Raw genomic sequence first — 23,114 nt, forward strand, 5'->3', positions numbered from 1 at the left:
CATAATACTATTTTAAATAGATTTAACGATATTTGTACTAAACCAATATCGAAAGTACTCAACACTAGTCTTACAACGACCGCATCGTCGATACCTTTCTAATGATATATAGATATGTATATATATGTATACGTATATATGATTTATACTTTATTTTAATACGTAAATATGCTATTATAATTTGTAACTCGTTCATACGAACTCTGTTTTTGATGTTCTTTATATCCACGCGTAGGCGGGACCGTACCCTACAACTTTCGTTTAGACTCCGTCGACTAATTTTGACTTCATTTTTAAAGTTATATTTTTAACAGGCCGGGACAGGAAAAGTCCGTTAAAAATTCATAACTTCTTCATCCGACGTCTGTTTTCGTCTGTCTTTTTACCGTTGCGGTTATATTAACGAGATCTTTGATTCTCGTTTAGGTTGCGTTGGCCAAAAATCGACCGATCTAAAATTCGAATTTCGGGCTGTGCACTACTATGCCAAATCTTAGAAAAATCATAACTTCCTTATACGAAGTCAGATTTGGGCGTTCTTTTCATGAACGTTCTCTATTTAACGTATATTACAACTTTCATTTAGATATCTAAGGCTAAAAAGTAGTTTATCAAAATTTCACTATTTACGCTTCCGGTGCCGTGCCGGTTTTACCGTAAAACTTCGACGGGTCATAACTTCTTCGTTATAACTCGGATTTTGGCGTTCTTTATATCCTCGAAATCCTTGTTTCGACCACTACAACTTTATATAAAGATATCGGGTTTATCTCATACTTTAATTTTGACGCTTATTTTTATCCTTTATTTATTATTCATTTATAAATAAGTAATAAGCACATAAATCACATAATACTCAAATAATCCATCTTTATTATTTCAAAAAGAGTTACAATAGTTGACCTAGACTATTATATTATCTATTAATGCTTAACCCCAAAACCCGGGCGTTACAATAACCCATGTTAGATTCTTAAGATTGTTTCGTTTGGAAACTCAATAAAACTGTTGGGTGCGAGATAAGTGGAATGATGGGTGATATTGGTGTTGGTATCGACCTATACATGGAGGGGTTAGTAGTCGAAAAGGTGTGTATCTTAACACTCTTATGTGCCTTGTATGCTTGATTGTTCCATAATAGATAAACCATGTTCTGTGGTCTTGTGATCTAGTAGCCACTGTTTGATCCAAAGTTTTTAAGTGGGTTGATGTTACCCCTTCTTTTCTAAACAAGTTGTGTGATGTTTACGACTGGTTTGATGATCTAAGACGGCCTTCGATTCAAAGATTGGCTCTTGAAACTATTTTCGGAATGGTGCTTTGGGTGTTATGGAAGTTTAGAAACGAGATGGTGTTTGGTGATAAACTTCCTTCTCGCGAAATTTTGTGCCAGAGTATAGTTGATTTTTTTTTAATGGTTTGTCAATAGAAACATAAATGTTAAGGCTTTTTGGAGCGATTGGCTTCAAAACCCCTTAATGGGTTTACCTTTGTAATAATTTTTTCTTTTTTAGCTTTTTGATAGCTTTAATATTAGTTGTTCTGAAAAAAAAAAAAAAATTTAGGCATGTCACTAACTTAGTGTTGTCCTGACATGGACATGTTTATAGCGTATCTTAAAAGGACTTCGATGTGAGCATTCCAAAGCTTTAGTATAGTCTCAACTTGTACTTGCTTTTGCTTATCCAAAACCCCAAATTAAGCTTAACTACCTTAACACATTTATACATATTGAATCCGTAACTTAATATCACTCACTAGTTAAGGTAATCCTAACTTAAACATATCAACTTAAACATATCCAACACTTCCCAATGCTATGCAGTTGTCTAACTTACTTAACTAATTCAATGTATACATAAGTTACTCACATTAATGAGTTATGGTTAGAATATATTAACTTCTTTGAGCCCTTTTCTCTTCAAAATTATCTCAACACATATAGTACAAGTTTTATGACTTATGGCCAATGTATTATGGTGTTACTCTTTAATGTTATGTTGTGTTAACATGATTTCCATTTGATATTAAATAAAATAAATATGATGATGATGATGTATTTGTATTAGAACTTAAAAGATGTTGTCATGTTGATGCATATTCCATCTATGAAGACTAAGATGTCTTGAACTTTTAAAATTTTATATTTAAGTCTTTATGGTATTTTGATGCTCAATAATTAAAATTTAAATGTTTGGTATTTTTATTAAATTTTTAAAAAAAAAACCTTATGATATCATTTTAAACATTGATTGTCATTGATTGTATTTGATTCATAAGTTTCAGATCAGATTTGCTTACATCATCATCATCATCGACCAAACACGCGTCTCTAATTTCACTTACGATCTTACCTTGTATGTGTTTGAAAACCCTCATCTCCTCAGAACACCATCAACCGTCGTCAAACCACTTCTCATGTCTATCTCATTTCTATCTTAGGCTCCGGCATCCGTTTTTTTATCAACACCCTCCGTCCTTCCCCCATTAACATTCACGTGCTTACCTAAATCTTCTTCCCTCTCAACAGGATGATCGATTCCCAGGAAAACCCTAGCCGAAGACATCTATGTTGTAGACATGCTCCCTTCCCTCACCCTGTCGACGATGTGTACCCTCATCCAACTCGGTTTGTGTTCAAGTTCTATCTGTAAATAAATCTGAAGCACATCTTGTGTGTCTCTCTTCCCATCGATTCTTGGTGGTCAACCTCTTCTTATACTTGAAGTTGCAGAACCTACAATCATTATGTATACATACTTGTATAATTTTGCGAAAGAGATACAAGATTTGGGTTAACAACTATTCTTAGCTTGGGCAGGATGGTAATATTTTTAGAAATCCCTTCGCCACATGTCTCCTTTTTTCACAAATTCTTTCATTTTCCAATTTTGGATATGTTGATAGCAATTAATGTATATACAACTTTTGTAGGGTATGCACATGGACAACCCTACTCTTGTTTCTTTTGGCGATTTTTAATGCTTGTGCTATTATCAGTAGATTCACAAGGATTGCAGGGGAAACATTTGGGATGTTAATTTCTGTACTTTTCATTCAAGAGGCCATCAAGGTATTTAGCCATGTAGAAAAAAGGTTCCGATGATGATAATTTGAGAAAATATTTCAAGTTTGTTTTGGATTAATTCTGGTTTTGTTGACTAGGGACTGGTGAGTGAGTTCAAAGCTCTCAAATCTGTTGAACCAAATTCACCCAAAGATCAATTTCAGTGGCTTTACACTAATGGATTGCTTGGTATTATATTTTAATTTAGACTTCTATACACTGCATTAAGAAGTATGAGAGCAAGATCCTGGTTGTATGGAACAGGTATATCAAGTTTATTGCAACCTGGTGGCTTAGCTATATTCTATATCATCTTAACATGTAGTTATTCTTGTGAATACTTAATACAGGGTGTCTTAGAAGCTTCATAGCAGACTATGGGGTTCCATTGATGGTTGTAGTGTGGACATCACTCTCTTTCTGTGTACTAAGCAAAGTTCCATCTGGTGTTCCTAGAAGGCTCTGTATCCAACTCTTATGGGATTCTAAATCTTTATACCATTGGACTGTAATCAAGGAATATTTTTGCAAATTTCTGTCTACTTTGGACAAAAATCTTGCATCCTAACCTTTAATTTCTTATAATTGACTTGTAGGACATGGGCAAGGTTCCTCCAGTTTATATCTTGGCTGCCTTCATCCCAGCAGTTATGATAGCTGGGCTCTATTTCTTTGACCATAGCGTTGCTTCAACGAACAAAGAGTCAGAAACTTTCTACAATCGATTCTCTTAGCAGTGTCTATATGTGCCATGCCCTTAATAACGTTGATACCCACATCGGTTTTATGGGGCTATTTTGCTTACATGGCCATTGACAGTCTTCCTGGAAACCAATTTTGGGAAAGAATCTTACTTATTTTTATTCACCATAGTCGAATATACAAGTGAGTTAAGATTTAACATTTCATTCTTGCACTGAAAATCATCCTTATTACTTATATCAATGTTTCATCATCAAAATTTGTCAGGGTTCTTGAAAGGGTTCACGCTTCTTTTGTTGAATCTGTGCCATATAGAACCATTTTCATGTTCACGATCTTCCAGATTGTCTATTTCCTTACGTGTTTTGGTGTGACATGGATACCTATAGCAGGCATTCTCTTCCCTGTTCCATTCTTCCTTCTCATCACAATACGACAACACATTCTACCAAAGCTGTTTCACCCTTATCATTTGAGTGAACTGGATGCAGCTAAGTATGAGGAAATCGTGGGTGGTCCATCATGACATACCAGCTTTATTCTTAGGGTACGTGCTCATATAATGTATCTCATTTAGCATATCGTTTTTCTTATTTTCTACATTCATGAGAAAATACATGTATATATAATCAGGAGATTGATGGAGTTGATAGCAAGAACGATGAAGATGAAGTGACATTGTGTGATTTCTTTGCAATTTTTATCAAAAAAATCTTCTTATGAGTTTTTGTCCCTAATTTTGTAGATTTTTATATTTGCTTATGATCTCTATTCTTAAAACTGAAGGTGATCTTCCGTTCCATATGTACTCAAAATTCCTTATTTAGCTTATCATATATCAAATATGTCAAATATGAAAATGCATATTAACATTTTCCTTACTTTTTTTTACATAACATGCGACTCTAAGCATCACAAAAATAGTAAAATGTTGATGTTACCCTTTTATACTTGAGAAATATTCTCAATTTGTGACATGGTAAATTTGACTTTTGAAAGTCAAAATAGTAGATCTTTCATACAGATACCACTATTTTATTTGGTATATTTAAAGCTATACTTGTTGATAATATTCATATTGCTGTTGGAGAAATTATACAAATGTCATATTAGTTGATGAAATGGGTCTTAATAAAATAGTTCAGTCTGTTTCTATGCTTGGTTTCCTTCAGGTATTCATATATATTTTAATTTCTCACATCATTCTGCCAATTTGCTATATATAAAGTGATTAACTTTTTTTTATGAGGTCTGCACAGAACTCACAACAAATTCATGGACCAATTCTTGTTGTTGTTCATTTATCAAATTTGTCAAATTTGGCTAAAGAGTTCAGAAAGTGCCTTCCTGATATGAACATGGTTGTATATGTTGGGACTCGTGGTAGGCGAGAGGTATGTAAAGCTTAATTTTGTGTTTGTTTAGAATTGGAATTGACGATTCCATTCCAGTGTTGCCAAATGGATGGAATTCGTTTCCGCTGGAATCTTCTGTTGTTAGTTTGATTATCTGCTTATGTTAGTTTACTGTTAGGGGTAAATGCAGCAAATAACAATGTTGTCTGTGTTGAAATGTCCCCTCTACAAAAATAGTAATATTAATCCTATTCCAATTCTTCCCCTACTGGATTCTCAAGTGGTTCTATATCTTGCCACTTAACTGATTGGTTTATTTGTCAGGTATTACAAATGGATCCTTGAACGCAACTTTCATGAAGGTGTGCGTGGAAATCAGGTTAGCCTAAACTAAATTTAAAAAGTAATGAAAATTATTAAATATCGACTTGAATCTTATCTATGTTTTGTTATTTCTTTAGACATATATATATATATATATATATATATATATATATATATATATAATTAAAAATCGTGTATAATGGATTTTTTTTGGGCGGTTTCACATACTTGGATGAAGACCTCAGGACTTGCGACTAAATAATCATTGAATTTACTGTATCAGTTCCTAGAAAATTAGGATGGGGGTAAAGGACACTGCAAATTGTAAAATTGTTGAGGTAAAAGTTCTTCTACTTCTTTGGCCTTGAAATTTTGTATTTTTTTTATTTTAATCATCATTTCCATGCTTGTGATTACATATTTTTGTATCGATTATATGTTTTTTTATATATTTTTTTTCTTGAATTTGCCAACTTACCTTTTATCAGTAAGGGTTGCAGCAATGATTCCAGCATATACATGAAGCCTGAGGAATTATAATAGAAGTTAAATCACAAAAGACATATATAACCTTTATCAAGTGTCATGGGTTTTAGTAAATATTGTACCTGGATAATTCTCACTCAGCTTTTGGAGGGCTGGAGGGCAAGTCAGAGCATGTAACACTCAAAATTTCAAATCAATTTAAACTTTATAAAAAATGTCAAGTAAATCAAAACATTACAACTTTGTTTTCAAAATATAAATTATCAGAGTTTTCCCAGAAACATAAACATAATAGGAGGAGCTGTACGATCACGCCTTTGCCTTGCCGCGATCCCCTGATGTACCTAAAACAATAAACTGAAACTATAAGCCCGAAAGCTTAGTGAGTTACCCCCAAAATACCGATACACATACAATCCACATAACCGTGTCAACGATAACATATCATAACAAACTGAACAGAACAACACGTAACGGGTCCACAGCTCTACAGACTGGAATACCCCTGGGCCCACAGTGTGAGTCTGGAATGCCTACCGAGCCCTCAGCTCACATCTGGATTGCCACCGAGCCCTCAGTACGAGTCTGGAATGCCTACTGGGCCCTCAGCTCGTATCTGGAATGCTCTCGAGTCCTCAGTATGAGTCTGGAATGTCTACCGGGCCCTCAGCTCATATCTGGAATACTCTAGGGTTTGTTGGCTACCGCATGGAGCAGTACAACCTCAACCCAACCCACATAACATATAACATAACTACTGAGCATGCAATAATCATATAACATCACAGGTAGTCCTACAGGTCTACCTAACTGGCATAACCACTAGCATGCAACACAAACTCATACTCAACATGTAACACTACTAGGATAACATATCCAATGGGCCGGCCTTGGTGCCTTAGACCCCTTAGTATAGTGAGGATAACTCACCTCGTAGATGTCAACTCGGTAGATAATTCCAACTCTCCGATCACTTGCCAAGGACTCCACCACCTATTACCATAGTACGAATATACTCATAAGTCCTCATCCTTACAAAGTACTCCATAAACCAACTAGTTAATCCCTGGTCAAAGTCAAAGTCCTCAGTCAAGGTCAACAGTCCATGTTGACCTCAACTCGCCGAGTACCCTCGGCTACTCGCCGAGTTCTTGAAGCACATTCCAACTCGCCGAGTCATCGGGGTGACTCGTCGAGTTCCTTCGATTCTCGATCAAATTTTAAGGCCACCCGTCGAGTTTCCTCCTTGCAACTCGATGGATACACACGCATACATATCCTGGAGAAAACTCATCCGACTCGCCACAACTCGTCGAGTCTTATGGCAATCTTCATCGGACTCGCCGAGTTGTTCATCCAACTCGTTGAGTTCTCGGCCATCTTCATGTGACTCGGCTTGCGACTCGCCGAGTCCATTCAGTCTTTTTTCCATACAGACTTGTTTTGAGCTATGCAGCGGCTCCAAATCACAGATCCAAGCTTCTAGGGCATGCTTATCACGTAAAGTTGCAAACTTTACGTGCATGCAAGGTTCTAAAGGCCCTAAATGACCAATCTATGCTTCCAATGGAGATTTACACCTTAAGAAAGTCTCATTCTTGCACAAGCTGGAAACTTTATGTACTAAGAAGCCCAAAGGAGCTCAGTTCTGAAGTTACAACTTCAGATCTGAGGTTGCAAAGGAGAATAGCTTCCAATCACACTATGAAAACCCTAGAATTTGTCCAAAGAGGGGATCTAGAATGAATGAGGTTAGGGTAACGATTTATACCTTCCAAAAGATGCTAACTACAATAGATCTCAGGTCCTTCAAGCTCCTTGCTTCTGAATGCTTGATCTCCAAGCTCTTTTCTCCAAGAAAATCCTCCTCCAAGCTTAAGAATGCACAAAATGAGCTCACACACGATTAGGGTTTTAGAGGGGCAAGAAGCAGTGAAGGGGAGGCTGGGGGGATGGCCAATGATCCTTTAAGTAGGGTGAAATACCCCGAAATTTAGGGTTTCATCTGCCAGCTCCTACTCGTCGAGTCTCTTTATGGACTCGGCGAGTAGGTCACTAAATGTGCGATCCCACCTCGCTGCTACTCGACGAGTAGGGCACCCTTAACTCGTCGAGTAGGACTTAAAACCAAAGAAATTCTTACTTAAATCAATACCTGAGAATCGGGGCGTTACAGAGCAGATACCTAAATATTTAGATAAATTTAAGAAATCTTGAAATTAATAAATTGGTTATTGCTTTTCATTTTGGAAGGAGGAAATCATTTAATAATTGATTTTCTATAATACTAAATCTCATTTGATAGTTAGTTAATTAGTTACCTAGGTGGTATGTCTTGGTTGCTGGCAAGATGGATGCTGCATGTTCTGCAAGAGCAAGCCCAACTCTCAGATTGGGAACAACCTGCAAACACAAGGGTATTTGTATAAATTTACACACATAATAGAAAGTGTTTATAATAAAGCACAATGTAAGGAATTGATATACTAACCGCTACAGGTTCTCTTGGATCAATAAATTCAACTGTAGCAGGCCCAAGTGGGGACTGAATCTCCCCTGAAATTGTAGGCTGCAAAAAAATAAACATACTAGATTAATGATTAAAGCAAGAAATTGCAATGCACTTTGATATATTCGTTTATTATATAACATCCTACTTTCATTTATGTCTATTACAGCATTGTATTATCAAATAAATTCTTATTAAGGCGTTGTACTTTCGCTACAATTGAGTATATTTTTATAGTGCAAAATGTTGTAATAGGAAGAAGTAAAAAGTAAGATGCTTTAGTAAATAAATCGATTAGATCATATTGTTATTTCTTACAAAAAAAAAAAGAGAGACCAAATGAAGTATACCAGCCAATCCCTTGATGCTTCATATATAAGAAGCCTTCCAAGCTCAGCCATGACATTCTCTGTAAATGAAGTCGTTATAAACAAAAGTATAACATGCAATTTAACAAAAACATGAGTGAATGAAATAGAATTTTAAAGTTTTTGTTACATGAATTGGGACTAAACAAACAAAGATGGTGATTGATTTGCAAATGGTGCATCCTGGAAATATAGAATACATTTGCAGATAGAGCACCATCACTCTTGGGAGAACATGAATCTTGATTTAGTGCATGTTTGTTGAAGTTATATTAAAACTATTTTTGGATCTTATTTGATTTAGTGCATCTTTGTTGAAGTTATATTTTAAGCTTTTATTTATGTCATGATATTCTATATGTAGTTATATTATAAAATTGATATTAATTTATGGTATATATTAAGGTAAAATTTTATTTTTCATACTTATTCAATAATTTAATGCTTTTTATTAATTTAAAACACTATACTTTTGGATAAAACACAAAATTAACGTAAATAAAAACACACACACAATTAACATATTTTAAATAAACATGTGTAATTTTTACATAATGTGTTTTTGTTCATTTGATAAAATAAAAATGATTTTTGTAACAAATAATATATAATTTTGGTTCAAAAAGTGGTGTAATGGATTGAAAGACGGTATTATAAAACACAACCACACATATTAACTCCAAACATACTTAGGTGTTATTTATTTTCACCATCCAATTTCAACTTTCAGTTTTATTTTTTCTAATTCTATTGTTGTTCTTAAGATACATAGTTCAGATATCTTACACTTAACGTTGATATTGTTAAGGTATGTTTTTATCATGTTAGTTACCACTCATTAATGACATTAAGATTGGAAACTACAGACATCAGAACTACTTATAGACTATTTGTTTTCATGTAACCAATGTAGTACCTAATTTCGGATGTATTAGTTTTTTGCATTACGATAGATCTTGAGCATTGATACTTGATAAAAGCATTAGAATCTGTAATTACAAGTAAACATAAAAGAAGCCAATAATCGGTAGGGGGTGTCAAAAGTATGTATTGTTATATCAAATACTTTCATTTTCAAGAAAAAAAATATCATGTCACTTCCTTTTTTAAGACAAAAACAGCATGCTACTTTCAATTTGAAAGAAAAAATAGCATGCTACTTTAATTTTAACATAAAAGTAGAATGCAATTTCAAAATTCAATGTAAAAATAGCACACTAATTTCACTTTTATACAAAAAATAGCATTATACTTTTCATTTATTAGACAAAAATAGCATGATTTTCATTTTAAGCCAAAAAATAGCATGCTACTTTCATTTTCTAGACAAAAATAATATTCAACTTTAGTTTTTAGGGTAAAAATAACATGCTACTTTTGACGGCAAAAATAGCATCGTATATTTTCAGCGGAAAAAAAAACAGCATTTTTTATTGGTTTTTATAGCATCTTATATTTGGTTTTTAAGATGTTTTAATAATGTGAATTTGTATTTCGCTAAAGTGATGGAATGAAGCTTGCATAAAAAAGTTAGAGCCTAAGTCATGAATAGGCATTTTACTCAAATTGGTCAAAATGAGCCGGTTTTGTCATCAGGTCAAAATGATGCAATAATAGCATTTTCAAAACAATTTGTCATTAAAACAGACATTTTAATATCAAGTAAATTGGATTCTAGCTAACGATGATAGACTTGCGGATAAAACGTCTAATGTCGTAGTAGAATAATTGTTTGCAGTTTTTGATTAATAATTACAATTTTTATAGGCTCCATGTTATTTTTATAGTACAATTTTGACCTGATGCCAAAATGGCCACATTTTTGTCAATTTGACCTTTTCAAAAACTATCTCATTTTGACCAAAATGTGCTCGCTTTAGTCTATTTTACTTGATATACAAATGTCCATTTAACGGAAATACGTTGCTATAAATTGCTCCGAAAATGCTCCTTTTTGCACAATTTTTACGTAATGCCAAAAGTTGCTATAAATTGCTCTAAAAACTATATCATTATGTATGTGTGTTTGTGTATGGGTCTTTGTTAGTATTCATAATAATGTTTTTCTTATGGTTTCTTAGGGTGTTTGGTATTTCTCAATGTGTACAAAATTTCATTCTCGAAAGTTTATTATAATAAACACATCACTAAATGTATATTGCTCCTAATACATTGTCTACAAAATATAAAAATAAAATTAAACAAATTTATTTGAATTATATAACTATAATAGGATAGATTTTTCATAGTACATCGCTAAAATAAAACTAAATGAATGTGTGATGCTACAAAAGAAAGTAAAATTGGTCCATTGTTTCTACCTCCATATTTCAAGTAACTATTGCTTATTTGAGACCATGTAACGTTTCATCAATTGTATAGACAAATCATATTATACACATAACCTTGCAATACTTGTGTAGACTCGACTTCAATCATAATCAATTATATGTTGTTTATTGCGTCATCGGTAAAAAACATGTCTATAAAGAGATTATTCAACAATTATAGATATTCAGACATTTCAATATTACCAATAACGTTAAGTTGTTTTCTGTTACTTTATCTTATTATTATTATTATTATTATTATTATTATTATTATTATTATTATTATTATTATTATGCCAACTTTTTTATTCCTTTATATGTATATTTTTATATGTTACCCGCGTTTTACGCGGGTCATAATCTAGTTTTTATTAAATGTTGAACAATCAAACTTTTTATACTAATTAATTATTGGAGACTTAATAGTCAATTCTCAAGTATTTTAATTTATCTAGTACTTTTATGGGTTCCGTAACACCCAGATGTTTCAGGTATTATTCTTTCTTTTGAATACTTAGATTTGGGAACTGTCCTATTTGCGGCATGATGTATGTGTTATCACGACGTGTTACAATTATTTGTTTCGGCGCGGTGTCACATGGTTCATAACACCCTAAGTTTCGGGGTTGGGGCCCTATATAAGGAATATGAGGGCTAGGGTTTCGACCACCCTCCGTCCCCATCACTCAAGAAGCATTCCTTTAAAACCTTAACTCTCTCTTTCTTATTTTTGAGCTCCTTTGTGGTGTTTGTGGGTTTTTGGAAGGAAGAAGAAGAAGTTGATGTGCAAGAACCCACCAAGCAAACCCACCTTCATCTTCTTGAGAGCATTCTGGAGCTTTGTAAGTTTCCAAGTTTCTCACCTTTTATGGTTCATGTATCATAGATATAGGAAGATGAGCTTATTTCTCCATATTTGGTTTATTTGAGTGGTTGACTTTGATAAAGTTTGCAACTTTATGATTCCCTGAGGTCCCATGAGCAACATATACTATAGATCTGGATTTTTAGTTTATTTTGACGCCATGCATGAGTTTTGACCCATTTTCTCACCTTTTGACCTAACTTGGTGTGTGGCATGCATTGGACATTAACGTCTATAAAGCAAGGATTTTTATGGTTTATTTGTGTTCTTAAAAGCTTTTGGAAAGTATGAGTGAATGACTTAGCGAATTAGTGGCTTAATCCATTAAGTTGTTTGGAACATCCCCGTAACACAGAGTTTAGCTCGCCACGACGCAGTAGTGGATCCTCCCCGCGACTATTTTGTCAGGTAGCTTCCATGGTGCGGTCAGGGGTTGGCCACGGTGCAGTGGCTGATCGTTGACTTTTTGACTAGTTTGACTTTTGGTCAAACGTGGAGAGATTGTGAGCTATAAACTAAGGTTTGGTTGTGATTAGTTTAGGAGATTCGTGTAGCTGATTATGTGAGGATCTCGAGTAGTAGATTCAGATATTTGATCAGGTGAGTCTTATCACTATAATGTGTAGGATGCTAGATTGTCTTTGTGACTCTTGTATGTATGTTAGGTGAGGGCCGTTATGTATGTTGGGCGGGGTCCGTATTGGTATGTGGTATTTTGGGGAACTCACTAAGATTTGTGCTTACGATTGTATGTTTAATGGTTTCAGGTACTTCTGGTTTTAAAGGGAAGGGCCCGATTTGATTGCATTGCAGCCACTGGAGTTTTTCGCACTAACGATTTCATGACTTAACTCTGATGTTTTGAGAATACATTATACTTTAATTATCTTTTGAATGATTAAATGAATGGCTTGGGTTGTTGGAAAAATATATTTTTTTTACTTTATATTTATGGGACATTACAAGTTATTTTGTAATTATTTTTGTATTTTTTTTTCATTTTGAAGTTAATTATGATAACATCCAGTTTGGTGTCGGACCAACCAAAACTTTGACATGTAAGGCAACTAGTTCGGTGTTTGGTCTAATTTTCAAAACATTTGATGGAAACATAGCCGGTAAGGCCTAAGGATATTCATCAAACAACACATGTCGTATATGATGGAAAATAGGGTGTTTGATAATTAAGAATTTGGATTTCTTAAGGATCATGCTCATATTGATATTTTATCCCATATGTTTGGATTCCTCAAGGATCATTAAACTATCCCTGTATTCCAGCTCCGACATGGTCCATATAAACATACATTTTATAATTTGTTTTATAAGCATTAAAAATAGAAACATCCATCATGGATTTATCAGGTTCACACTAATGAAGTTTTTTTTATTTTCCATGCATGAAACACTCAGAATATGTCATAGCATGAAACACTAGTAAACGTTTCAGTTATGTGACACATTCATGTTTTTCAATTTTCACACCACCAATGTAAGAGAAAAGATTATAAATAAATACCCATTACTAGCTTAATTCCACCATCAAAAAGAGTCCATAATTATTGAGATGCTGTATTTCTTTCGCTTCCTTGGTTCTTCAACTCAATCGCAAAAAAAAAGGTTCAAAAACCTTAAGTGCTCATTTTTTCGTTTTCTGCTCTTTCGCATTTGGAACAATGAAGAAGAAGGTGGGCTTAACTAGTTGGAGATGATTTATTGCGACGTGGATTCAAAAGAATTGGTTTTACCAAATAAAAACGCTTAGCAACTCAACTTGTTGCTCGTTTGCCTTCTCACTCGTTGTACGGTGATCACTAATTTGAAAATTCAGTTTTATAAAAAAAAACATGAAATGTTGTACAAAAATGCAACATAGGGTGATTTGGGCGTCTTAAATTGAGCAAAGGGGTTTAATCGATATGTTAGTAATAATTTTAATGGTTTATTGTGAAGAAAAAAAAACATTGACCAAATCGGACAATGACTAAAAATTTATTATGTTACATTCACATTTACACCAAATAAATTCACATATATGCAATCATAGGTCCAGTTTTTTAATGGAACTTTTTTAATGAAAAAACATAAACCTAAAATCCAAAAAGTATGATCTCTGGATAGGGAAAAAAAATCTTCATTTTGCTTTTTTATGTTTGTTTGTAGGGGTGAGCAAAAACCGAACCGAAAACCGAAACTGCGCCAAAAACCGCATTTACCGCTACCGCAAAACCGCAAAATACCGAAGCCGCAAAAACCGCAACCGCAAAGCATGGTGCGGTACGGTTTTAGCTTGGAAAATCGTGCAAATTTACCGAAACCGCACCGCAAAATTTATTATATAACTAAATTATATATATAATTATATATTTGATAATTTAATAAAATTAAAGTATATATATATATATATATATATATATATATATATATATATATTACAATTGGAGAAAAGAAATTAGAAGAAATCTGAAAAGAAATTGGGAATTGGGGGAATTTTGATTATGATCTGTCAGACCAAAATATGTTGGCTGAAAAAATGGAAAAGCTGAAGCAAGGAAACTCTGTCTATCTTTGCTTTGTATTAGTTATACTCTAGCTTTGACTTTTGTTGACTTTTGAGAAGACATTTTGTTACTACCATATCAGTACTATAACCTACTCTTTGATCTTTCTACATGTTATATATATGACAAAGAGTCTTTAAAAGTTAAAACAATCAGCTATATATTGAATGTAATCCAGGGGCAAAACAGTCATTCTGATAAAAATATAGGTGTGGAAAATAGTTGACATACATGTACAAAAAGCATATATGGATGATGTGATTTATAAATGGCTTACCATTTGTATGTAATTTTCTAACATCAAGAAACAATTTAATAACTATTTTTGGTTATCATTTGAAGTCTAGACTACAGTTTATTCGATTACAAGATAATAATAAAACTTTAGGCAATAGTAGAAAGATACTTGTTTAGTGTTTGTGGTATTGAATAAAATATTATCAGCATTAAAGTTGTACATATATCAGAACTATTATCTCTTGCTATATAAAAAAAACTAACTTACAAAATTCGTTCTTATACTATAGTGAAATTTAGGGATATGGTTAATAGCTTTGATTTATTATTTTTTCATTTCTAAGATAAAATTTATTATATTTTATGTTGATGTGATGTCTAACTTAATAGTCCACCCATCAAGTTTATGAAACTAACAAATTTACTCCATATTTTTCATATATATTTCAAAAAACCCTAAAACTTAAAACCCCCAAACAACTTTCCTGCTTAAACTACTTTAAATACAGAAAGAGCATTTTATCCCTGTTGACCGGAACTAGTTTTCCCCCAGCTGTGTTGCATACATGTTTTCCCATTTATGCAACAGTCATTCTGATAAAAATAACATGTAATTATAAAGAGTTGATTTGTTAAATATAATTAATAAACTTTTTTTGTTATAAAAGTTGAATGTAATCCAGGGGCAAAACAGTCATTCTGATTTATTGAATGTAATCCAGGGGCAAAACAGTAATTCTGATAAAAATAACATGTAATTAGCTACAAAAAAACACATGCTTCATTCTTATGTTTCTGTTTAATTAAGAATAATGAGTAATTGTGCAGGTTCCATAGAAAAGTTCGTAAAGGGTGAATTAATGTTGAACTCTCAACATGAAGAAGGGTATCTGTGGTGTACAAATTTTGTAACAATAACAGAGTAACAACACAGGCTAACCAAAAAAAAAAAAAAATAGGCAGAAGTCGTAACAGAAGGCAGAAGGCGTAACACAAATTCAGTTTGTAACAAACATAAGGCAGAAGCCGATCAATCAGGTAGAATAGAAGACAGAAGAATAACAAAAAAAAAAAAAAAAAAAAACAGAATAAGAAGAAATTGCGTACCTGTGTTTGTAACAGAGAAGAAGACGATCAAGAAGGTAGAATAGAAGACAGGGAACGTATCCTTTTATTATTAGGCTAAAGGGTATTTTCGTCGTAATCCAACCTTTTATCTTCCACGAGCTTTCTTTCTCTTCAATTCCGCCCATTTTGGGAGGAAAGTTTGGAACGATACAAATCCTCTCCAATCTGTTCTCTTCTTCTGTTCTCTTCAAACTTCTATGTTTTCCTTCCAAATCCTCTCACTTCCGTTCTCTTCTTTCGTTAAGTGATACTCAGGAGCAGGGTGTAACCCTAAAATCACACGACACCATCCTTTCTCTTCCAGCCGACATCCAAAACTCGTATAATCAAAATTTCCTCTGTGTGTGTTCTCTTCTCTCGATCGTTGTCTAAGACAGTCACGTTGTCGACCCTTCGCAGCTTCGTTCGCACCGGCAATAGCAAGCAGCGAGCTAGCGACCTGCACTTTGAATCCAACGATTTGCTCTCCAGCGACCTGCATACCGGTCTCTAGGTAATATTTTTTTTTTGGCTGACTCGATGCACATGATCATATTCAGTCAAATTTGAATCCAACTATACAACGACCTATACGCATGATCATATTCAGTCAAATTTGAGATGATTTGAGCTTTGATTTATAATGAATTTGATTCAATTTGAGCTGATTTGAGTTCTGATCTAGTCGAATTTGAGCTGATTTGAGTTCTGATCTAGTCGAATTTGATTTATAATGAATTTGATTCAATATGATCGACTACTTGAAAATATTTTCAGATGACCTTCTATCTTTGACCATATAAGGTCAAATGCTGAGAATTCTAAATTTTTTTTTTTTTTTTTTTTTTTTTTTTCTGATATAGATGGCAAGATGGGATGAGATTTTATCACTCCCTGTTCAAAACCCTCCAACTTTAGAATTCTCAGCATTTGACCTTATATGGTCAAAGATAGAAGGGCATCGTGACAATATGGACAGACTTGCCCTTGTGCCCTTTGCTAGAGTTGATGACTTTGTTCGTGGTGAATCCAACAACAAAGATTGTCCCACAAGATTTCATGTAGAAGCTAGAAGAAGACGCCCTCCCAAAATGCCTTACAAACCTAAAGTTGATGGCATTCTTGAATACATTCTGTAAGTTTCTCATCTTTTACAACCCAAAAAGAGTCAAATCTCAACATGGGTATGATAAAGATTGTTTCTTTTTTAGTTTGAATGACATGTATGAATCCGAGTAAATGACCATTTTACCCTTTCTAGGTATTGGTGTTCATTTGGTCCAGATGATCATAGAAAAGGGGGAGTAGTAAGACCAAGTAGAAGCACATACATACCAAAAAAGAAATCCGCGGGTCGACCCAACACAAAACGGGGCTGCACATGTCACTTCATAGTCAAACGCCTAATAGCAGAGCCATCTGTAGCCCTAATCATCTACAACCAAGACAAACACGTGGACAAAAAAGGCCTTCCATGTCATGGCCCACAAGACAAGAAATCTGTGGGGACACGTGCCATGTATGCGCCATTCATCTCAGAAGACCTCCGCCTACGTGTCCTTTCTTTACTCCACGTAGGCATCCCAGTTGAAACAATCATGCAAAGACACAATGAATCTGTTGAAAAACAAGGAGGTGTTTGCAATAGAGATGATCTTTTGACACATAGGTATGTGAGGATTCAAGAAAGGAATATTAGAAGATCCAATTTTGAACTTGATGAAGATGATGATGTCAGCATTGGGTTATGGGTTGAGAGAAATCAAAGTCATGTGTTTTTTTATGAGGATTATTCGGATAATGATCCGTTTTGTTTAGGGATTCAAACTGAGTGGCAATTGCAACAAATGATTCGTTTTGGTAATGGACGTTTACTTGGTTTTGATTCGAGTTTTGGTGTTAATAAATTAAAGGTATGTCTAATTGTTTATAAAATATAATTTTTTTTATGAAATATAATTTTTTTTTTTATAAACTTAATGCAGTGTCCAATCCAAAGTCTTGTTGTGTTCAACTCAGAGAATAAAGCAATACCTGTTGCATGGATAATAACACCGGTTTTTTCAAGATCAATTGATATTCATAAATGGATGAGAGCTCTTTTTAATAGAGTAAGGACAAAAGATCCAACGTGGAAATTAGCTGGATTTATAATCGATGATCCTTTGTTTGATATACTCACTATAAGGTTTGACTATTAATCAATAACAAAATATGCGAATGTTTAACAAAAACAAATTGGATATTAAATATTGGATTTGATGATATCAGGGAAGTGTTTCAATGCTCTGTGTTGATTTCATTTTGGAGGGTTCGACATGCGTGGCATAAGAATTTAATGAAGAGGTGTTTGGATATGGAGACAAGGGCAAAATTGTCAAAAACGCTTGGTCAAATAGTCAAAGAGATGTGTAGTGGATGTGGAAACGTTGAATCTTTTGATAATTTTATGGAAGATTTTAAGGAATGTCGAGATTTCATGGATTACTTCAAGGCAACTTGGTGCCCTAGAATGGGTAAACGTCAATTAATCATTTATATATTTTAGAGCAAAATTACAATAAAAAAAAAGTATTTTTGTTATTTCTTCTGTTTAATCTTTAATTTTTGTTCCAATTAGGTCCTTGTATCAATGCCTTGAAAACCCTACCCGTTTCAAGCCAAGAAACATCATCAGCTCTTGAATTTCATCACAACCAATTAAAGATCCGTTTACTAAACGAACCCGACCCGTTTATCTACAAACGGGTCGATTGGTTACTCGATAAACTCGCTACCAAAATCCAAGCCTACTTTTGGCTCGATGAATACGAGGGCAAAGACGACTTTTCACGTTACTGGAAAGACGAATGGACAAGCGGTTTAACCGCGTGGCGCAAATCACGGGAAATCCCAGACACGGATGTTTTGACAGAAGGTCAAACGGTCAAAGTTGTTGACCAAAAAGACCGAGAAATAACTCATGTTGTGTGGAACCCGGGGTCGGAGTTTGGTATTTGTAGTTGTGGGTGGGGGCAAAAGGGTAATTTGTGTGAGCATGTTTTTAAGGTTGTTTGGTATTTTAGGGAAAAAGGTTCGGGCAGTCCTTCGGTCAGCTTGTTGCAGTTTAATCGGGGTTTGATTGATATGTTGAAATGCCCGCCCGCTAATTCTTTTATAAGGGATCATGCGGTTTCGTTAGCGGTTTGGGTTAATGAACAGCTTCGAGGGCAATTTGGGAAAAGTGGGAGGGGCGAAATGGTAAATTCATTTACACGGATGGAAGTTGACTCGTAGGGAAATGTATTTGTAAATGTTGGTTGACTTGGAACATTTTTGTTCAATTCATTATAAGTTAAAGGGCATCTCTAAAGGTTAAATTTTTCAAAGATTTATTACTTATGTTAGTTATATCAGCTTTATATTAACCTTTATGTGTTAAAAAGTTATTCATGCTTGCAGTTTGTATATTCTTTCTAGCATGTTTATACGTTTATTAAAGTTCCATTAGCAATAGACAAAAAAGAATTCGCTATATATGATGTGTGTTGGTTGCTATTTTGTTGGTTCATAGATCAATGCTTGTTAGCAATAGACAAACAAGTGAATTACGAAGCATACGTCTGATGGGCTATTTAGCAAATTACCCGAAAGTATATTTGCCTTTTTGTGGGTGATGCTGTCTGATTTACGAAACATTAACCACTGGTTAACAAGTGAATTACGAAGCATACGTCCGATGGGCTAAATAGATACAAAATAAATTTAGTTACTTTTATTTTTATTATTATCATTATTAGTTTTTTAAAGCTAGCTAGTGGACAAAAGTTTTGCCGGTGAAATTATAGAATTATAAAAAATGTTTGCCAGTGGAATGCCATTTCGCGGTAGGTCCACAAGTCAAATTTGGGAGCGACGAAAGTAGTTTTGCCGGTGGGACCCACCATTTCCATTTAAGTAGACTTTTAATTCACCGATTTAAACCATCTGGGATTTTGACAATTTCAGACTTGGAAAGAAATTAAGAAAATCTAGATTCACGACAATGATTCTCAGGAACAGTGTCGCTCAGCTTCATCTTCATCATCATCAGTCTAATCGACCATCTCGCGTTCTTCCGCGAAAATCTTCTTCAGGTAACCTAAAAGCTTTACTGTTTTATCCAGATTCTGTTATTACTTTATGTGGATTTTGATATCTTAATGCTTTTGCACTTGTTAATTTGCAGAAAACAGACGCATCAAGTTCCCAATCTCTCAACACACCCGCTCTTTATCTTACTCTGATTTTCATTTGAAACGTAATCATTCCGATTCCTATGCTTCTGCGTGTTCTATTTCATTTAGCGATTGGGTTTTGATCATAAGGTTGTTGTTGATGATATATGTAGGTTGGGGTTCCAGATTAGTGGTTCATAGGCGTGTCTTCTGAGAGTTTTCTGATGGGATTGATCTGGATGAACATGAACCTCCAAATTATGAACAAATTTCACCTCAGGTACTAACTTATTATTCCTTTTTTACATTTCACTAATATTTTGTGCGCCAAACATCTAATTTGTGACCTAAGACATATTTGTTTCTAATTCATCTCTTAAATGCACTATCTATTCATGTATCCACGTTCTTTATTTCTCATGTATGTAAGGATCTTTCTTTTTTCATCTCTTTTAATAACCAGGGATGAAAAAAAACCTTCAATAAATGTATTTTTTCATGGTAATTTCGTTGACATCAATATATGGTTTAACAGAGACTTGAACACAAGACATCTTTTGTGGAAATTCCAAAGGAAGCCAACTCTGTATTGCCTCAAGTAGTTCTTGCTAGTACAATATTCGTTCTTGTCTTTCCACCATCTTTCACTTGGTTCAATAGCAGGTTAAAAAGACATAAATACCCTCCTCATCTTCCTCATCAAGAATAGTCCTAAAAAGCTTTATCTGGTCTCATTGTTTATTAAAATTTTGTTTTTTGTTTGAACAAAAAAACAAATTTCAGGTATTATGTCCCGGCTTTATGTTTCTTGATGTTTGCAGTCGGGCCTTAATTCAAGTGAAAAAGATTTTATTGAAGCTTTCAATAGACCACAAGCTTTTTTTGCACGTTATCTTGCCCAATTTGTTCAAAAACCATTCATTGGTTATCTTTTTGGAACATTGTTCATGACAATATGTGGGCTTTCCAACTTCCTTAGGTACGTGTCACCATCTTTCTTCTTTTTCTTTTTTCGTTTGTTTATTATTGTAATTATGCGGCTAATTTGGTTTTTTAAACCATTTAGGTGCTGGGATTATGCTAACTACTTGCGTTAGTGGGGCCCAACTCTCGAATTACGCCACTTTTCTAATGGACCCCACAATGGCTCCACTAAGCATTGTCGTGACGTCATTATCTACTGCTATTTCTGTTTCTGTGACCCCACTTTTATCACTTTTACTAATTGGAGAGAAATCGCCTGTTGATCTCAAACAAATGGTTTCCAATATTTTGCAGATTGTAATTTCACCTCTTGCTGCCAGCTTGTTTCTTAACCGGTAAGGTGACAAATTAATTTAGTGGAGGGGTATTTTAGGTATTTACTTGATATAATTTTTTTTTTTTAATGTACAGGTTTTTGCCAAGAATGTGTAGCAACATTCGACCTTTTTTACCCCCTTTATCGATTCTAGTGACTTCAGTATGTATGGTGGCTCCTATCGCTGCTAACATAAACTCTGTTTCATCGTCTTTTTTGGTAAAAGTTTTTGTGCTTGTTACTGGGCTTCATATATCAGCATTTATCCTCACAAATGCAATTTTACTGGCTTTGTTTTCAACAATTCACTTGATGTCAAACTACTTCAGAGACAACTTTCTTACATAACAGGTTATTTATCCATTTCTTCTATATCGATCAAATCTTACATATTGTTGTGGTTGTTTTGAGCAAATTGCATGAAATAGCAACATACTTAATTCTTTTTACAATATACACAATCTACTTACATTTGTTACTTATAATAGCAATGTACTTACATTTTTTTACCATAATAGAACGTGTATACATTTCTTTTCACATAATAGTAGGATAATTACATTTCTTTATTCATAATAGCAATATGTTACAAATAAAGTACATTAACTATATTGGTAACAAAATGTAGTTACGTTGCTATTATGGGCAGAAAGTGTATACATATATATATACATACATACATATATATATATATGTATAGTATGTTGCTATTCTGGGTAAATAATAAAGTATATTGCTATTATTGGTAGATAAAGGTATGTTGCTATAATGGGTAAATTTTATATAAGGGTGATAAAATACAAGTATGTTGCTATGTACATGTTTCAGGTTGGTAGAGATGAAGGGAGGAATAAATTTTGATGGTGGTGGAGGAGGGCGATGGAAGGAGGTGGGACCCTAGTCGGGACCAACCATGTAAGAAATTGTAACCATATGGGTCATTTGTATCAATTAAAAAGTAAAGGACATTTGTAAAGGGTAAGGAACATTTATGATCTTGTTTGCTTGGCAAGGTTCATATGAATTTTGTATAATGTATGTAAATACAAGGTATTTTTTTTAGCATTGTTAATATGTATTATTTATTTTTAATTATATAGTTTGTTATTTACCAAACTAAGAATTTATCCTTTAATAAAAGCTTATTAAAACCCAAGCAAGATTATAATAAAATATATCTTCTAGTTACTATTAATTACTATTACATAATAAAATTATAGTTTAATTAAGTTCATGAAATTATAAATATGATTTGTTTCTATAATTATAAATGGATTATGTTACGTTTGTGCAGGTTGTAATTATGTGACTAATGGGTTTTTCTCTTGTAACATTTTGGGGCATGTAGAAGGTGTTATCGTTTGTGAGTTTAAACAATTTTGCTAACTTTAAAGAATCATATTTATGAAAATTGGGCATTTTATATTGGTTGTGCTTTTGCAATGATAATACTTCGAAGAAATTGAAATGTATTTCAGTAAAAATTGCATTTAGTTAACAAAATTACAGGAATTAATTTTTTTTAAATTTCATTAAGTTCCCTATCTCCGAAATAATTTGTCATTTTATGGCTAACACAAAGATATTATCATCATCTCTCCCACACCCATCCCCACCCAACCTACACACCCAACTCTCACTTCACCCTAAAACCCACACCCATAACACACCAGGCCTCACCTACCCTTAACCCATTATAGACCCAAC

The 23,114-nt window shown here is 33.8% G+C and overlaps 2 protein-coding genes and 2 pseudogenes across 6 annotated transcripts in view; 3 read left to right on the forward strand and 1 right to left on the reverse strand.

The window, feature by feature from the left end:
* Window positions 1-19,279, forward strand: part of LOC145132559 (uncharacterized) — a 32,925-nt gene extending 13,646 nt beyond the window's left edge. The window contains exons 1-6 of one of the 2 annotated variants that reach the window (XM_079067394.1): window positions 15,809-16,425; window positions 16,775-17,046; window positions 17,173-17,824; window positions 17,897-18,099; window positions 18,183-18,427; window positions 18,532-19,279. In XM_079067394.1, coding sequence (XP_078923520.1) covers window positions 16,775-17,046; window positions 17,173-17,824; window positions 17,897-18,099; window positions 18,183-18,427; window positions 18,532-19,187 — 2,028 coding nt within the window. In that variant the 5' untranslated portion in view covers window positions 15,809-16,425 and the 3' untranslated portion in view covers window positions 19,188-19,279. Of the gene's footprint in view, window positions 1-15,808; window positions 16,426-16,774; window positions 17,047-17,172; window positions 17,825-17,896; window positions 18,100-18,182; window positions 18,428-18,531 lie in introns of those variants that run through there. The other variant, XM_079067395.1, reaches the window with a different exon arrangement.
* LOC145132562 (putative boron transporter 5) lies at window positions 2,293-4,489 on the forward strand (annotated as a pseudogene). The gene is made up of 7 exons (XR_013718147.1): window positions 2,293-2,825; window positions 2,935-3,073; window positions 3,166-3,331; window positions 3,418-3,575; window positions 3,664-3,952; window positions 4,037-4,316; window positions 4,403-4,489. The product of XR_013718147.1 is annotated as a putative boron transporter 5 (transcript).
* On the reverse strand, window positions 6,143-16,026 carry LOC145132564 (uracil phosphoribosyltransferase-like). Of its 2 annotated transcripts, XR_013718148.1 has the most exons (8): window positions 15,912-16,026; window positions 8,794-8,852; window positions 8,426-8,503; window positions 8,256-8,337; window positions 8,090-8,119; window positions 7,706-7,808; window positions 6,865-6,927; window positions 6,143-6,278 (listed from the first exon to the last, which is right to left on the reverse strand). XR_013718148.1 is itself a non-coding variant. In XM_079067402.1 (7 exons), exons 2-6 carry the CDS (start codon window positions 8,842-8,844, stop codon window positions 7,744-7,746), a joined length of 306 nt encoding a protein of 101 aa, XP_078923528.1. In that variant the 5' UTR covers window positions 8,845-8,852; window positions 15,912-16,026; the 3' UTR covers window positions 6,280-6,927; window positions 7,706-7,743. The 2 variants fall into 2 exon arrangements, 1 of the variants encoding a protein (XP_078923528.1); XM_079067402.1 differs by lacking the exon at window positions 6,143-6,278 and having other exon boundaries at window positions 6,280-6,927.
* A 585-nt stretch (window positions 19,280-19,864) lies between the features above and the next one.
* Window positions 19,865-21,817, forward strand: LOC145131255 (putative sodium/metabolite cotransporter BASS5, chloroplastic; annotated as a pseudogene). Its single transcript, XR_013717780.1, has 7 exons — window positions 19,865-20,026; window positions 20,119-20,190; window positions 20,281-20,387; window positions 20,643-20,770; window positions 20,891-21,086; window positions 21,174-21,426; window positions 21,503-21,817. The product of XR_013717780.1 is annotated as a putative sodium/metabolite cotransporter BASS5, chloroplastic (transcript).
* Window positions 21,818-23,114: the final 1,297 nt, after the last annotated feature.

The sequence above is a fragment of the Lactuca virosa genome, chromosome 8 (assembly GCF_052849685.1).
Source record: "Lactuca virosa cultivar CGN04683 chromosome 8, Lactuca_virosa_CGN04683_v6, whole genome shotgun sequence".
NCBI classification, from domain to species: domain Eukaryota; kingdom Viridiplantae; phylum Streptophyta; class Magnoliopsida; order Asterales; family Asteraceae; genus Lactuca; species Lactuca virosa.

Bases quoted from the DNA above. Each gene is read 5' to 3' on its own strand.
- LOC145132564 (XM_079067402.1), bottom strand. From the start codon at position 8,844: ATGGCTGAGCTTGGAAGGCTTCTTATATATGAAGCATCAAGGGATTGG. The intron at 8,338-8,425 runs GTTAGTATATCA...TTGTGTTTGCAG, and splicing joins ATCCAAGAGAACCTGTAGCG to GTTGTTCCCAATCTGAGAGT. The intron at 8,120-8,255 runs GTAACTAATTAA...CTAAATATTTAG, and splicing joins AACCAAGACATACCACCTAG to GTATCTGCTCTGTAACGCCC.